Raw genomic sequence first — 17,940 nt, forward strand, 5'->3', positions numbered from 1 at the left:
GCTCTGAGTGGATTAGACCACTCTATTTTATTTATTTGTATCCCACATTTTCCCACCTATTTGCAGGCTCAATGTGGCTTACATAGTGCCGGAGATGCGATTGCAGACTCCGGTGTAAACAAATACAGAGTGATGTTGAGATAGAATAAGGTTTGTGTGGCATAGCCATATAAGGGCGTCGTACACGGAAGAATTGTGCTGTGTCCATACTGTGTTTTGGTTTTATTGTGTCCATACTGTATTTTGGTTTTGTCGTGTTGCAGCGGTCGGGCTTTTATGTTGGGTTGGTAGGGTATGCCTTTTTAAACAAATAAGTTTTTAGTGTTCTCCGGAAATGTAGGTGGTCGTACATGATTTTCAAGGCTTTTGGAAGTGCGTTGCACAATTGTGTGCTTATGTAGGAAAAATTGGATGCGTAGGTTGATTTGTTTTTGAGTCCTCTATGCTCTGTTTAAAGTAGGAAAGAGATGTAGTTTTGGTTTGATTCTATACTCTTTCTATATACAGATCCTCTGTGTTTATCCCATGCATTTTTGAATTCAGTCAGTGTTTTTGTTCCCAACATCTCCCCCAGGAGGGTATTCCAAGTATCCATCACTTTATCCTTATTGCCCCAATATTACTCCTAAGTCTACCACTCTGCAACCTCATTTCATTTTCCCATTTTTTTCTTTTCCTTAAGTTGACCTATTGTCTTTACACAGTTTATGGAAAACTAGTAAAAAAAAAAAAAAAAACAACTAAACATGAGAAGAAACTTGACATTTAGTAAATAATGGAACGTGAACGATTACAATAATTTACAGTGATTAGGGAGGGCCTCGGGACTGGTCTGGTGGATGTAAAGAAAAAAAAAATTAGCAGGTAATATCTAAACTCCCTCTTCTTTAACATCCTAACCAGACCAGTAGCAAATCACTCCTCAAGGTAGGTGGGACAACAAAATCCCTAGAAATATAGAAACATACAAAAATGAAGGCAGATAAAGACCATATAATAACCTATCCAGTCTGCCCATCCTCGCCATCTACTAATCTTTCATCTCCCTTAGAGACCCTATATTGTCCCATGTTTTCTTGAATTTAAATACAATCACACCAAAGTCCTGCTTTTCTTTCATGCACAGTTCTGCACCCAAACTGTATCGCTCCCTCGGGTTTTTGCAGCCCAAATTCATTATCCTGTGTTTTTTAGCATTAAATCTTAGCTGACAAATTGTGGCTCACTCATCAAGCTTTGTTAGGTCCCTTCTCACTATCAGAGGTGTTGACCCTATTGCAGATTTTGGTATCATCAAACGGCACAAGAACCAAACTTTGCGGTACACTATTGGTTAACATCTCTTTCCTCGAAGTGAACTCCATTTATTGCTACCCTGTCACCTTCCACTCAACCAGTTCCTAACTCAGGAACTTTAGGGCCCATACTGAAGGCACTCAGTTTATTTATTAGTCATCTACGTGGAACCATGTCAAAGGCTTTGCTAAAGTCTAAATACACCACCATCTACTGCTCTCCCTTGATCCAAACTCTCTGGTCACCCAGCCAAAGAAATCAGATGTGTCTGACAAAGCCTGCCTCGAATCCTGCAATCCACTGGATTCTAAAAACCAAACTATTCTCCACTTTAAAAAGTGGTTCCATTAATTTACTTACCACAGAAATCAGACTTACCAGCCTGTTTCTTCAATACCCTCAGAAGTTCGTCAACAGGCCTCATTGCTTTCTCCATCTTTAGTATAGCTAGCTCCTCACAACACAGCCCTCTGAAAATTGTTCAGGATTTACCATACCTCCATTCTTATTTGTGTTTTTCTGCAATCCTACTCCCAGTCCTTCAGCTTTGAAATCACAACAGACAGATTTATTTGTTAAGCAATTCTGCCTTATCTTTATAAAGCTTCTACATATTCCTTCCTCAAGCCACACGATGCCACTTCAAAATTAAAAAAAAACAAAAAAAAAGTCCTATCCCCCCCCCCCCCCCCCCCCCCCATTTTACCATATTGGTTATTTTTTTTTTTCTTTCATTTGCATCTTTGCTTTCCTAACTACTTTACCAGCTTCTTAGCTTTTCCTGATATTGTCACTGCCTCCCTCTTTCTGAGATCTCTTGCAGTTTATTAACCTCTTTTCCTTATATTTTTAGCTACTACGTTTGAGAACCAAAGGTGGCCTTCTTTTATTTTACTTTCCATACTAAAAAGGTTTGCTGCCCTAAAAATAACTCTTTAGTTTTGTCCACTTCTTTCCTATGTCTTCCAGATGTTCCAATCCAGCAAACAGTTCCTTGAGGGAATCCCATTTCAACAAAGTTTTTTTTTTTTTTTTTTTAAAGTCTAGAGCCTTTACACCTCAGCTGTCTTAATACTGATCCATGGGGTGGGTGTGGAGCAAGATGGCCGATGCTAAACCGCAGTTGGAGCTGGGTGACTTTTCCTGCAGAGGTTTTACCTCTTTTCTTCTCTTGTGTATGGGGAAGAGGAGGAAGGGTAGCAGGAAGACCTGTTTTCCGGTTGGGGCTACCACAATGAAGTTGGCACCGATACACCATCACCTCCAGCATCCATTATAATCTGGGAGTACCATGATGGCTATGCAACTTTGATCGTCTACAATGCCAGCAGAAGAGATGCTCTAGATCCTCCTGTGGGCGCAAAACAGATACACACTGTTTTAGGGTGTTATTGGGGTATCCGACACTTAGTTACAAGTTATAACAAAAATGGGTCCCAACCAGATTAGCACTGGGTGGAAAGTGTCAGAAGTAAATGTATCACCCCTTATCCTTAGATCCAAGCTCACTGCACCAAAAATAATAAAAGAAACTAACGCCACACCCACTACCTTAGCTATACTATTTAATCACTGTCCTATGCAACCTATATCCTCCATATATCCACCCTAGTTGTATTGTTGTTCAGGTCTATGTAATGTTTTTCACATTGTTACACTGTAAGCCACATTGACCAAACCTTGTTTGGATAATGTGAGTTATAAGAACTAACAAATGAAATGAAATTTGTTGCCATTGTGCTTCCCCTGCGATCAGTACTCACGAAAGGGCTGCTGCAACATTAGACAGGATGATCAAAAAGATTCCAGCTGCTGCTGCAAAGAGCGCAAAAATTAGTGTATTTCACCAGGGCTTCCATTCTGAACACACACCTAGAATGAACATAGACGCACAGCCCAAGCAACTTTGAAGAAACCGTACTCCCACCACAAAAGGAGCATGGTGGTGCCTTAAGCTCGTGCTCCCTCAGACGCATCCATTCAAGAGGACCCCTTTCCCACTTACAGTATGGGTGTATGCACTCACCTGCTACCATGGCGTTGAATACTGCAGTCTTCCTAACAACACTGGCAGTGCTGGAAGGCTCTTCTCCTGCCTTTAATTCTTTTAAAGTCCCAATTTGAGGAAAAGGAAGAACCAGTGATGGTGGGGAATATAGAACACTCCTGCTCCAGTCCAAAAATTTCTGTTTTCTCCCAAATATGAAGCTCAAAACCTGAAGAAAGGTACTTATAAGTACTTAAGTACTGCCATACTGAGACAGACCGAAGGTCCATCAAGCCCAGCATCCTGTTTCTAACAGTGGCCAATCCAGATCACAAGTACCTGGGCAAGATCCAAAAAAAATACAATACATTTTATGCGCCTTATCCCAGAAATAAGCAGTGGATTTTCCCCAGTACATTTTAATAACTGTCTATTGACTTTTCCTTTAGGAAGACATCCAAACCTTTTTAAAACCCTGCTAAGCTAACTGCTACCACATTCTCTGGCAACGAATTCCAGAGCTTAATTACTGTTGAGTGAAGAAAAATGTTCTCCAATTTGTTTTAAATTTACTACTTTCTAGCTTCTCGCGTGCCCCCTAGTCCTAGTGTTTTTGGAAATAATAAAGCGATTCTACCCGTTCCACTCCACTCATTATTTTATAAGACCTCTATCATATCTCCCCAAGCTGAAGAGCCCTAGCCACTTCAGCCTTTCCTCATAGGGAAATCTTCCCATCCCCTTTATCATTTTCGTTGCCCTTCTCTGTACCATTTATAATTTCACTATATCCTTTTTGAGATGCGGCGACCAGAACTGAACACAATATTTGAGGTGCAGTCGCACCATGGAGCAATACAAAGGCATTATAACGTTCTCATTTTTGTTTTCCATTCCTTTCCTAATAATACCTAACATTCTATTTGCTTTCTTAGCTGCTGCTGCCGCACACTGAGAAAAGGGTTTCAACGTATCATCAACGACAACGCCTAGATCCCTTTCCTGGTCGGTGACTCCTGCATACATCACTTTGCAATTGCTCACATTAAACGTCATCTTCCATTTAGATGCCCAGTCTCCCAGTCTCGTAATTTTTCACAATCCTCTCCTATGCTGAATTGAGGTCCAGTTCTCCAACCAGCATAAACCGACAACTCCAGAAGCTGCACAATCTATCTGTCACCATTTACCAGAAAGAGAAATAGTAAAGAGCTAAGGTTACATGGTACCATTGCAGGACAGAAGTGCACTTCTGCTAGTTGACTGGCATAACCAACAGGTTCTGGACTGGTTCTCGACTTACGGCTTGGTGCTTGCCCATTTGACACGAGCTAATCCTTTTAAAACTGGACAGTGGAAACCTGAACCATTACAGTTAGGATTCCCACTGCTCTAAAACCCATACTCAGTGTGAAGAGCCACAGCAGCTTACATAGTAACATAGTAGATGACGGCAGAAAAAGACCTGCACGGTCCATCTAGTCTGCCCACGATAAACTCATATGTGTATACCTTACCTTGATTTGTACCTGTCTTTTTCAGGGCACAGACCGTATAAGTCTGTGCAGCAGTATTTCCCGCCTCCCAACCACCAGTCCCGCCTCCCATCACTGGCTCCGGCACAGACCCCGTATAAGTCTGCCCTCCCCCATCCTAGCCTCTCAACCACCAACCCCTCTTCCCCCCACCACCCAATTTCAGCTAAGCTTCTGTGGATCCATTCCTTCTGCACAGGATTCCTTTATGCCTGTCCCACGCATGTTTGAATTCCGTTACCGTTTTCATCTCCACCACCTCCCGCGGGAGGGCATTCCAAGCGTTCACCACCCTCTCCGTGAAGAAATACTTCCTGACATCTTTCCTGAGTCTGCCCCCCTTCAATCTCATTTCATGTCCTCTCGTTCTACCGCCTTCCCATCTCCGGAAAAGATTCATTTGCGGATTAATACCTTTCAAATATTTGAACGTCTGTATCATATCACCCCTGCTCCTCCTTTCCTCCAGAGTATACATGTTCAGGTCAGCAAGTCTCTCTTCATACGTCTTGGAACGCAACTCCCATACCATCCTCGTAGCTTTTCTTTGTACCGCTTCCATTTTTTTAACATCCTTCGCAAGGTACGGCCTCCAAAACTGAACACAATACTCCAGGTGGGGCCTCACCAATGTCTTATACAGGGGCATTAAAACCTCCTTTTTTCTGCTGGTCACACCTCTCTCTATACAGCCTAGCAACCTTCTCGCTACGGCCACCGCCTTGTCGCACTGTTTCATCGCCTTCAAGTCCTCAGATACTATCACCCCAAGATCCCTCTCCCCGTCCGTGTCTATCAGGCTCTCCCCACCTAACACATACGCCTCCCTTGGATTTCTACTCCCTAAGTGCATCACTTTGCATTTCTTCGCATTGAATTTTAATTGCCAAACGTTAGACCATTTTTCCAGCTTCTTCAGATCTTTTTTCATGTTTTCCACTCCCTCCGGGGTGTCCACTCTGTTGCAAATCTTGGTGTCATCCGCAAAAAGGCAAACTTTACCTTGTAACCCTTCGGCAATGTCACTCACAAATATATTGAACAGAATTGGCCCCAGCACCGATCCCTGAGGCACTCCACTACTCACCTTTCCCTCCTCCGAGCGAACTCCATTCACTACCACCCTCTGGCGTCTGCCCGTCAACCAGTTCCTAATCCAGTTCACCACTTCGGGTCCTATCTTCAGCCATTCTAGTTTATTCAAGAGCCTCCTGTGGGGAACCGTGTCAAAAGCCTTGCTGAAATCTAAGTAGACGACGTCCATAGCATGTCCTTGATTTAATTCTCCCGTCACCCAGTCAAAGAATTCAATGAGATTCGTTTGGCACGACTTCCCTTTGGTGAAACCATGTTGTCTCAGATCTTGCAACTTATTGGCTTCCAGGAAATTCACTATCATTTCCTTCAGCATGGCTTCCATTACTTTTCCAATAACCGAAGTGAGGCTTACCGGCCTGTAGTTTCCAGCTTCTTCCCTATCCCCACTTTTGTGAAGAGGGACCACCTCCGCCGTTCTCCAATCCCTCGGAACCTCTCCCATCTCCAAGGATTTATGAAACAAATCTTTAAGAGGACCCGCCAGAACCTCTCTGAGCTCCCTCAGTATTCTGGGGTGGATCCCGTCTGGCCCCATGGCTTTGTCCACCTTTAGCTTTCCAAGTTGTTCATACACACTCTCTTCCGTGAACGGCGCTCTATCCACTTCGTTTTCAGGTGTACTTTTGCCAGTCCCTCTCAGTCCTTCCCCAGGATTTTCTTCAGTAAAAACAGAACAAAAGTATCTATTTAGCAAATTGGCTTTTTCTTCATCATTTTCTACATAGAGTTTTGCTGTATCTTTTAGTCTCACAATCCCCTTTTTAGTCTTTCTCCTTTCACTAATATACCTGAAGAAGTTTTTGTCTCCCCTCCGTACATTTCTAGCCATTTGTTCTTCCGCTTGCGCCTTCGCCAGACGTACCTCTCTCTTGGCTTCTTTCAGTTTCATCCGGTATTCCTCCCCGTGTTCCTCTACTTGAGATTTTTTGTATTTCTGGAACGCTAACTCTTTAGCCTTTATTTTCTCAGCCACTTGCTTTGAAAACCATATCGGTTTCCTTTTTCTCTTGCTTTTATTTACCCTCCTTACATAAAGGTCTGTGGCCCTGTTTATTACTTCTTTCAGCTTGGACAACTGTCCTTCCACGTGTTGTGCGTTCTCGCAGCCCATCAGCTCCTTCCTCAGGTATTCCCCCATTTTGTTAAAGTCAGTTCGCTTGAAGTCCAGGACTTTGAGTTTAGAGTGGCTGCTAACCACATGAGCCGTTATATCAAAACAAACAGTTTGATGGTCACTGCTTCCCAGGTGCGCAGCCACTCGGACATTTGACACACTATCCCCATTCGTGAGCACCAGATCCAGCATCGCTCCCTCCCTCGTGGGTTCCGTCACCATTTGTCTGAGCAGAGCACTTTGGAAAGCATCCACAATCTCTCTACTTCTTTCTGATTTTGCAGAAGGAACCTTCCAATCTACATCCGGCAGATTAAAATCTCCCAACAACAGAACCTCTCTTTTCTTCCCCAACTTCTGAATATCAGCAATCAGATCTTTATCCAGTTCCTCCAATTGTGTTGGGGGTCTGTAGACAACACCCACGTGGACCAAGGTTCTATCCTCTCTTTTTAAGGTGATCCATATCGCTTCTTCCTTTCCCCACTTCCCTGTCATTTCAGTTGCTGCGATATCATCTCTCACATAGAGCTACTCCTCCACCTTTACGTCCCTCTCTATCCTTCCTAAAAAGATTATAGCCTGATATGTTTACATCCCATTCATGGGAACCATGGAGCCATGTCTCTGTGACTGCAACTATGTCCAAGTCAGTCTCCAACATCAGGGCTTGAGTGTCATGAATTTTATTGCTTATACTGTGAGCATTTGTGGTCATTGCTTTCCAACTACATTTCCTAGTATGTGTTTTGGGTTTAGTGATTTGTGAGTGTCTTTTCTCTTTGGGTACCTTCTCCTCTTTTTGTTCCCTCTTCCTTGCTTTTTCTTTTTTTTCTGCTTCAATTTTAGTTTCAGGAACATCACAGTGCTGTAGTGGAGCAAAAGAATTTTGTAGTGGCAACACTTGTGTGGGATGCTTCTGTGTCACATGACGAATTCTGCCTGAGCCTACTGTGAGCCATCTGTTCCTTTGTGGTTTTATTCTCTGAGGCAGTGGTGAGAAGTTATGATTCTGCACAGTCCTATAAGTTGCTTTAATTGTATCTAATTCTTGCATTACTTTATAGAGCTCTTGTTTTAAAGTAGATAGCTGAAGACAGATAGGACAAGCTTTAAGTTTCCAGATGATTTGCCTTGAAACTAAAGCAGCACAATTATTGCAGAGAATAAAAGTCATCCTGATTGGTTGAAATGGGTATGAACAGGTGTACTATGTTGGAGTATCAGCCTGCAAGACTGCCTGTGTATGACTGAGGAGTAAAGTTATTGAGGTTTGGTTTGTCTATAAATGAGTGGACAACCCTGGGGTGGGTGGGATTATAAGTCCCAAAGTGTCAGCTAAGTGCTGCTATCAAGGGAATTCTCTAGCTTAATGGACCCAAATGGTAGTGTCTGATCAAGGACCTTACAGTTTATTTAACTTTTAAAACTGCCCTAGATTTTTAATAACTTTCCTTTTAAATAAATCTAGATATTGCCAATAATTCTAGCAGTTTCAGCTATGTAAAAATGCCCCTCCCCTTTATCAGAGCTTGGCAGGAACAGAAAGAAAGAAAGACAGAAAGAGAGGTTTCCCAGTGCTAATTAAATTGATTAAGCAACAAGCCTTAAAAATTTAGGACAAAATATCAGGTAGTTTCTCACCTAAGCCAGTCAATTTGAGAAGTAAGGGATTTAGGGGTCAGAATAAACCTGTCCTTTTTGCAGGAGCTTGGTTCAGTAGTCCCAGCACCTGGAAGTTAGAAGTAAAAGCTTCAATGTGACCTGGCTACCCAGTGGAATGGTAAGTGACTTCCTGGATCTTTTTAACATGATTCCAGGGTAGCTATGAGCTACACTTACATTTAATGGTCAGGCAGGCTGACCATCTATCCTGGGAAGTCCAAAATGCTTGTGGCAAAATAATGGCTATTTACCCAAACCCTCATATTTGTCCTTATGCAAGGGATATCTTCTGGGATTACTCTAGGCACTGCCTAAAGTTGCCAGTTTGCTTCTTGGCCATTTGCCATAAAGCAATGTGAAATTAAAAGAAGCAATCTACCAAGAGAAAAAGAGCAGCAGAAGAGAGACAGATATGCCACGCAATGTACACGGTTCAATGGAGATGAAGTTATCACCACGTGTCCAACCAATGTGGCAAAAGAAAAATATTTATTCAGCACTAAATTATTTTAAATAATGGCATTAAGAGAAAAATAAGAAAACATTCCAGGCCATGAGATTCATCTATGCAAAGCTTTTCTTTTTCACTGACAAAGGAGGGAATGGGGAAAGACTTTCTACTTCGTGTTACTGCCTCACAAACTGTTATACTCTACATTCGTGACCCTGCCATGCTGACATGTACTGACCTGTCAACACCCGTAGCATCTCCATGCAGGGAACTGTGCCAATGCACAGGTAGGAATTCCACACGGCTGATCCTACGCTCCTCCAAAGACTTCTTAAAATGAGTCCGAAGTAACTTCAGGGAGACTGCCCTAAAATCATCCACTTCAGAGAGAAAAGGATATTGAGTAAAGCAACATACAATCAAAGCCAGATCAGCACAGAAGCACAGTGACTAATGCTGCAAAGGAAGCTTTTGGTGCCATACTGCTTCACAGATTATCTGAACGAGAGGAGAAACTACTTTAGATCTAGTCCTTACTGGGACATAGGCCCAGGTACAAGGGGTAAACAGTGGTGGGGATCATGTGAAGAGCATTTCTATAACCTAGGCAGCCACTTTTACCTGTGCACAGTGTGAGTAAATGTTTAGAATACTTACACTTATATGTATATTGTAAGCTACATACTTTCCTGCCACATTTAGATGCCCACTTACACCAGCTGTAACTGAACCAGGGCACCTAGGTTCTCTTCTAGAATAAGATCCTATCAGGGGGCCTCGGGGCACCTAGGTTCTGTTCTAGATTAAGCTCCTACCAAGAGGCCTTAGGGCACCTTGGTTCTGTTCTAGATTAAGCTCCTACCAGGGGGCCTTGGGGCACCTTGGTTCTGTTCTAGATTAAGCTCCTACCAGGAGGCCTTGGGGCACTTAGGATTTGTTCTAGAATAAGCTCAACCAGGGGGCCCTCAGGGCACCTTGGTTCTGTTCTAGATTAAGCTCCTACCAAGGGGCCTTAGGGCACCTTGGTTCTGTTCTAGATTAAGCTCCTACCAGGGGGCCTTGGGGCACCTTGGTTCTGTTCTAGATTAAGCTCCTACCAGGAGGCCTTGGGGCACTTAGGATTTGTTCTAGAATAAGCTCAACCAGGGGGCCCTCAGGGCACCTTGGTTCTGTTCTAGATTAAGCTTCTACCAAGGGGCCTTAGGGCACCTTGGTTCTGTTCTAGATTAAGCTCCTACCAGGGGGCCTTAGGGCACCTTGGTTCTGTTCTAGATTAAGCTCCTACCAGGGGGCCTTGGGGCACCTTGGTTCTGTTCTAGATTAAGCTCCTACCAGGAGGCCTTGGGGCACTTAGGATTTGTTCTAGAATAAGCTCAAACCAGGGGGCCACAGGGCACCTTGGTTCTGTTCTAGATTAAGCTCCTACCAGGGGGCCTTGGGGCTTGAGCATTTAAGAATATGCACCATGCCAAGCAGGCGTATACCTTTAGAAAACCTGCTTGTGGTGCAGTCTAGGGAAGAGAGTAGGTAGCACCACAATTTATGCATCTTGTTAAATAACACAGCTGAAGAAGGGGCAGGGAAGCAAAATGGTCACCATTTCACAATTTCTGTGAGAGAGGATCACGGGGAGGTGCTGAAGTAGCTGAAAACTCCCTCATCCCGCACACTCCCCAAAGTTTTCTCCCTGTTCCAGCTCACAAAATGATGATGAGCGGCATGAAGCACACTGCCCAAAGGCAAACTGCAGCAGAAGCGTTTTATACATTCTGCTACCACTCCTATTAAGGGCGGGAGGGGAGACACTGAAAATAAAAACTCTGCCAATCACAAAATTAATTTGCCACAGAAAAAATAATTCCTGGTAGGGCAGGTTGAGAGCTGGAGAAACAGAATCTTATTCCTGGCCTCCACTGGGAAGGGTTCAAAGAGAGCGGAAGTAAATTAAAACAGTTTTACCATAAAGATTTCTTTGCCCAGAATTCACAACTCCCCCTGTGTGAAAAAAAAAACTCTGTCCTATAATTTTTTTTTTTTTTTAAAGATCTCATTGACCAGTTCATAATGAAGGAGGGGAAGTGAGGGAGGAGGAACCATGCCAGACTTCTCCAGCATGCCATTTTTAAGTTATGGTCACTCAGTATAACCATTCCCCTTGCTCTACTGATAATCAGTTTACTAAGTGGTCCAAGAGCAAGCCTCAGGGAACCCATCCACAAGCTGCATAGAGCCATCTTTCACCTGCAGGAGACAGAAAAATGCTGAACTGCTACAACTGCCCAGTGCCTACACAGTACACAATTCTGTATTCTTTATCTCCACCTGCTGGTTGATGGACACAACATCCACAAGTTCTGGACTTAACCGATGAGGACACTATGGAAAGTATTTTTTCACATAGTGCATAATAAAACTGTGGGATTTGTTATCAGAGGACATGGTTGAGGTGACTAATGCAGCAGGGTTCAAGAAAGGTTCTTAAAGAGAAATTCCATATAAAATTATTAGGCAGATAGACTTGGTAAAGTTTTGAGAAATTTGATCTACTTTTGGGATCTGCCCAAGTACCTGTGGCCTGGGTGACCACTGTTCAAGAGAGGAAGCCAAGCTTGGTGCATTAGCACAGCTTAACTTATGTTCCAAGCTGGACAGCTACAGCCAGAGAGGGGTCCAACAGAACTGAACAAGCACAGAAACCAAAACAAAGAAAGAATTAACAACAGCCAGGGTGAATAGGGAAGCCATATTGACAGAGATGTCTACAGCAGCTGTCAGAGGGAGAACAGATACAGGACCAGGCCACAAAAAAATACAGAACTATTTTACTTACCGCATTCTACAATGCTCCTGAAGCGCAGATCACACACAGGACCAATACCGTGAACCATGAAGACTAAATGATCAACCAGAGGCATCTCACCTACCAAATATTAAGAACAAAGTGATCACAAGGTAAGCCACGTTCATCAGCATTTCCTGAGAAATCCTAAAACAGCTTCTGATATCCTGTTGCATACATAGGGATATAGTGCTGCGTCACAGGCATCCACGCTCTCAGAGAGCTTCTGACATCCTATCACACACGAAGAAGGTACAGTGCCATGGTGCACCACCAGAGCCTCTGATACAGCATGGTACAGTGCTATGTCACACATATCAGTGCTCCTTAAGAGTTTCATGTCACTGCACATAGATGTGAGAAATATATCGCTGTATCACACAATGCTCCTAAGAGCCTCTGATACAGCTTCCTTCCTTCCTGAACCCTTACGCCAAGCCCCCTCCCTGCCCGTCTTCAAGTCTTTGCTTAAAGCCCACCTCTTCAATGCTGCGTTCGGCACCTAACCCTTACCGTTCAGTGAATCCAGACTGCCCCAATTTGACTGCCCCTATCGGACCGACCGTTCACTTGTCTATTAGATTGTAAGCTCTTTGAGCAGGGACTGTCTCTCTTTGTTAAATTGTACAGCGCTGCGTAACCCTAGTAGCGCTCTAGAAATGTTAAGTAGTAGTAGTAGTAGCTTTTCCTAACTTATCACACACACAGAGGCATAAGGAGACATCTAAGCCTGCAACAGGCACCATATCTCAGGACAGCAAACATTGTCATTAGTCTGCTTAGCTTAGGGATCTCATGTTGACTTTTTGAGGCAAGTTTCCTCCTTGCCCCCCACCCCTGCCACATACCATCAGGAATATCATCGTGTTCATCATCAATACCACGTTTTACTACTCGGGGACGGGCCTGCCCATCCTGTGTGGTACCCCATTCGTCTGGGATGGCTGATGGTTGGAACTGCACGATCACCTGAAACCAAATACACACACACACACATTTCTTCATTAAAAACCCATAAAACTTGATCATCCTCCCTCTCGATTCCCTACATAAAAGAGATTCTATTAGCCTAGCTTCAGCCAAGGCTACCTTCGCATGCACAACCTTTCAGTACTGTTTCACCTTCATAAGTAACTGTTCTTAATTCCTAAGGGAGAGGAAGGGATAGCAGATGGCAGGGATGGACACAATGATAAACCATATGGTCTTTGTCTGTTTCAATTTCTATGTATGACAAGCCACTCTTGCCACTCATGGAATTACGTCTGCCTTCCCTTTTTCAAAGCAGAGGAGAAAGGTATGTACAAAGTAGACTTATAAAGTGTTAAATGCAAAAGTAAACTTGTGAAATAAATATCTGTTCGTACACCTCCAGCTAACTTATTCATAAGGAACTGCACGAGAGCTCTCCAAACAGAAGGGGTCTGCACATAAACTGAAGCACAGAGGAAGAGGGACTATTACCTTGGGATTATGCATAACAATGGTTTCTCCACCAGGGAACTCAAGTCGTCTGTGCCACTGGTTGCTGGTTACAGCCTTCTTATACTCAGCCTGAACAGGATACAAAATATTTCAATAATTTTATGATTTTCAAAATTTATAAACCTGGTTGTATCTAAGCGGGAGACTCTCCCAGAGGCGGCAGTGTCCCAGATGGTGGGAGGAAGGTGCTAGTGTAGAGCACAAGCGACAGGTGCAGGCTGACCTGAGCTGTGCTGGGGATAGACCCTATAAGTGGCCGCAGGGTAAACCCAAGCGGGTGGCTAGGTGTTTCGTCACAACACCCATTTACGAACATGTGATGTTGCATTGCTCAACTCGAGGCTTCACAAAACTTGCTGGAAAATGTCAAACCAGGCTTACAGAAAAATAAATTTTTAAAAAAAGAGATCGTAAAGAGGGAAGCTGTGGGGCTGGTATAACACATGAAGTCTTGCACATGAGCAGAAAAGATGCTTAGTTTTTCAGAGAGTTCTGGAAATTTGTTCCGTTTGTTGCTGTGTGACATGATGAACCTGCCAAGTTATAGTAGGACTTTCACATGGACCTATCTTCTATGTAGCACACTACCCAGTGAAATCATGCTGTCCTAGACTCCATAATGCAGCAATGCAATTCTTACTTTATACTCCAATGAGGATCCATTCCTTCTGCATGGGATATGCATAGAGGAATCCTGTGCAGAAGGAAGGGATCCTCAGAAGCTTAGCTGAAATTGGGTGGCGGAGCAGTTGGGGGAAGAGGGGGTGGTGGTTGGGAGGCTAGGATAGGGGAGGGCAGACTTATACGGTCTGTACCAGAGCCGGTGATGGGAGGCGGGACTGGTGGTTGGGAGGCGGGAAATACTGCTGGGCAGACTTATATGGTCCATGCCCTGAAAAGGACAGGTACAAATTCAAGGTAAGGTATACACATATGAGTTTGTCTTGGGCAGACTGGATGGACTATGCAGGTCTTTTTTCTGCCGTCATCTACTATGTTACTCCAATGAGACACAAATTATTCTGCTGTGAAGGATATAAAGAAACGCACACCTCTAGCTTTTCACCAAACTCCTCACTGTAAGGAACGAATCTGCTGTCTGTGTCCCCCTTGTAGAACCAGGTGCATCTCCGGACCTCAGATGTCTCCTCTTCCCAGTACACTGCCTTCCTGCAGCGGTCGTATAGGTACACATCATATCGCCCTCCATCAGTACTGATAATAACGCTCTCCGGATCTGGCTGAACTAAGAAAGGAAACAAAAACAAAACAAAAAACAGGGTTTATCTATACAGCTGAAACTTGTGGCAAGATCAAGAACAGAACAGGGGCATTCAGTTCAGCAGCAGGCCATACGATCAAAAGTACATATTTGGATTTGAGATTTAAATACTTGCCTTTCCAAATCAGAGCTCAAGGTGAGTAATAAATTCAGTTACACAAGTTATGTCCCTATCCAGGCAGGTTTACGCAATCTAAGTAGTACCTGAGGCAATGCAGGATGAATTCACTTACCCAAGGTCACAAGGAAACAGAGTAGGAGAAGCAGGATTTGAACCTTGGCTCTCAGCCTGGTGCTCTAACAACTAGGCTACCCCTCCATGTGGTCATGTAAATACTGAAGCCTTTTATAACATAGTTCAGTGGTTCCCACAACTGGTCCTGAAGGCACCCCAGCCAGTCAGGGTTTCAGGATATCCACAATGAATATTCATGAGAGAAATTTGCGTGCAGTGGAGAGAGTGTATGCAAATCTCTCATGCATATTCATTGTGGGTATCCCGAAAACCTGAATGGCTGGGGTGCTTCTAGGACCAGGTTTGGGAACCACCGAAATAGTTCCTATTCATCAAAACCTATGACTCTTCTGAAATTGTGACTTCATACCCTACAAGTAGCTCACTACTAAATTTGGTTAAATATTTTTACTAAACTTAAATTGGGTCACGAGGTCAAGTGGTTGGCATGTTAGATGTCTCTGGACTAAAACATTTGGCTGCACATTTGTACACAAATATATACCAACATGCACAGAAGGAAAAATCAGTTCTTACCTGATAATTTTCTTTCCATTAGTCCCAACAGATCAACCCAGAGACTTGTGGGTTATGTCCACTGTGTGGCAGATTCTTCCAGTGGAAGATCAAGAAAATTGCTGGGTCATAATTAGCGGTTGGGAAGTTATCAGGCCATGCTTAATAAATTGTGCAGAGGTACAATTCTTTATAGAGGCCTGAAGGGGACACACGTCATTTGCATGACAGAAGTAAGCAAAAAATGATAAGCCCAAGGAAGCGCAATAGTACGCAATGACAAAAAAGATAGAGGAAACGAGATATCATTGTGCAAGAGCAGTGGCGTTCCTAGGGGGGGCGGACACCCGGGACGGCGCCCCCCCCCCCCCCCGGCGAAAGACACCCCCTCCCCGGGTGTATGCCGCAGCGCGCGCCTGCTGCCAGTTTTCTAACTTTGCTCGTTCGCTGCAGCTCCCTCTGCCCCGGAACAGGGTGTAACCTGTTCCGGGACAGAAGGAGCTGCAGCGAACGAGAGAAGTTAGCGAACTCGCGCAGCAAGCGCGCGCCACGGCACCCCCCCCAGCGGCGTGCACCTTGGTACGCCGCTGTGCGAGAGACTAAGGTTGAGTGTATGCCTGCAGTATGTGTTGGAATATGCACAAAATTGAGTAAAATGTAGATCACTTAAAAAAGACTGAAATATGGTTGATCTTGGGGCATGGGCCTCATCTATATGAATGTTAAGTCACCAGTGATAAGGTTGGGAAAACGAGTGGCTGCATCTGCCAAAGTCTGCATGAAAGTGTACCAAGCATGTCTTGTAGGATTTGGTGGAAGGTAGCAAACAAGTAATGTAATGGAACGGTTATCTTCAAACCTAGAATCTCAGAGTACTGAGTCAGTAGTAGGATGCTCTGTCGCTGGGGTAATAGGAGAGAGACAGATTACCAAACCACCCCCTTTTTTTTAGATAACGTAGCAGAGTGAAACGTTAAGTAATTTAGAGGTAGACATTGATAGAAATAAAATTCCTCCCTGTCCCGGAGCCACGTCTCAGTAAGGCAAAAGATATCAAAATGATAATGGGAAACCAAATCATATAGCAGAACTGTTTTTGAGCTCAACGAGTGACAGTTCAAAAGGCCAAATTGGAAAGGCAGCGACGTGAGGGGGAGGCCAGTCAATGGGAGTATTCGGGTTCCCTAAATAAGCCCGGGGAGCCTGTGATAAACAGGGTAACAAATGGAATGCATTTGGGATAGCTTAACGCTGTTGGAGACAAAAGTCACCAGCCTCAGAAAGGCTGGATAGCATAACTACGGTGCTGTGTGTGGCTGCGTCTTCTCTGTGGTCCCTTCAGCGCCTCAGGGGAAGATGCACTAAAAAATCGTTAGAGCCCTTCCCTTACCGATTCCCTTAGCGAATCGGTAAGGAACAGGCATGCATTAAGGAAAGGGAATGCAAATGAGCTGCTCGTTGTAGCTCACTTGCAATCGCTATTCTATCGGTAAACACTCGGCCAGTCGACCATGCGCAGAGCAACCAAGCGTTATGCTGGCTGCTCTGCGCATGCCAAGGACGTCCTTAATGGACGTCCTTCACTCAAAAAACAACAAAAAACTCATCCGATCCGTTTCAAAGCCTTTCAAAAGTCCCAAAAGCATGGTTAGCTCCCCCCAGGCAGTTGCTGCCTGCCGGGACGAGCTGCAAAGAAAAAAAAAAAACAAAACGAAACATCTCCTGCAACTTCTTTGCAGCTCAAACGTCTTGCTTCACTCAGCTGAGAGACCTGGAAGTCTCTGAGCCAATCACAGTGCGTTTAGCTCAGCTGAACGCATTGTGATTGACTCAGAGACTTCCAGGTCTCAGCTGAGTGAAGCACTGCCAAAAAAGACGTTTTTATTATTGCAAAGGGGGAAGGCGGCCAAAATGGGCAACCATCCAAATAAAAAAAAAAGTCCTTTTTGGCCCCCTTAATAATAAAAACGTCTTTTTTGGCAGTGCTTCGCTCAGCTGAGACTTGGAAGTCCTTGAGCCAATCACAACGCGTTCAGCTGAGCTAAACGCGCTGTGATTGGCTCAGAGACTTCCTGGTCTCTCAGCTGAGTGAAGCACTGCCAAAAAAAACGTTTTTATTATTCCGGGGCCCAAAAAAGAGCCTCCAGCATAGAAGCCTGTCTGATTTCTTTTTTTTCTTTTTTAATATAGTGAAGAACGTCCATAAAGGACGCTCCTGATGAGTACTTGGCTGTTTTGCCCCCCCCCCCCCCCCCCCCCGTTTTTTTTTTTTTTTAACATTTTATGAAGTTTTCCAATCCCGCGCAGACCCGAGAGGTGCAGACCTCTCGTTAGATTTTCCACCGTTTTCCTGCGTTAAGGCAATCGGAAAAGGTTAGTGCATCTCACCACAATAGGGGTTTCTAGACAATTTTCTCATCTGCATTCCGTTTTCGTT

The 17,940-nt window shown here is 44.1% G+C and overlaps 1 protein-coding gene across 2 annotated transcripts in view; it reads right to left on the bottom strand.

Moving 5' to 3' along the window:
* SEC23IP (SEC23 interacting protein) overlaps nucleotides 1–17,940 on the bottom strand; it is a 108,252-nt gene that overhangs the window by 67,632 nt on the left and 22,680 nt on the right. For both annotated transcript variants that reach the window (XM_030202608.1, XM_030202607.1), the window contains exons 4-8: nucleotides 14,523–14,716; nucleotides 13,450–13,539; nucleotides 12,834–12,954; nucleotides 11,977–12,066; nucleotides 9,385–9,526 (exon numbers count right to left, since the gene is read on the bottom strand). In XM_030202608.1, the coding sequence (XP_030058468.1) occupies nucleotides 9,385–9,526; nucleotides 11,977–12,066; nucleotides 12,834–12,954; nucleotides 13,450–13,539; nucleotides 14,523–14,716 (637 nt within the window). The remainder of the gene's footprint in view (nucleotides 1–9,384; nucleotides 9,527–11,976; nucleotides 12,067–12,833; nucleotides 12,955–13,449; nucleotides 13,540–14,522; nucleotides 14,717–17,940) is intronic.

The sequence above is a fragment of the Microcaecilia unicolor genome, chromosome 5, assembly GCF_901765095.1.
Source record: "Microcaecilia unicolor chromosome 5, aMicUni1.1, whole genome shotgun sequence".
Lineage (NCBI taxonomy): Eukaryota > Metazoa > Chordata > Amphibia > Gymnophiona > Siphonopidae > Microcaecilia > Microcaecilia unicolor.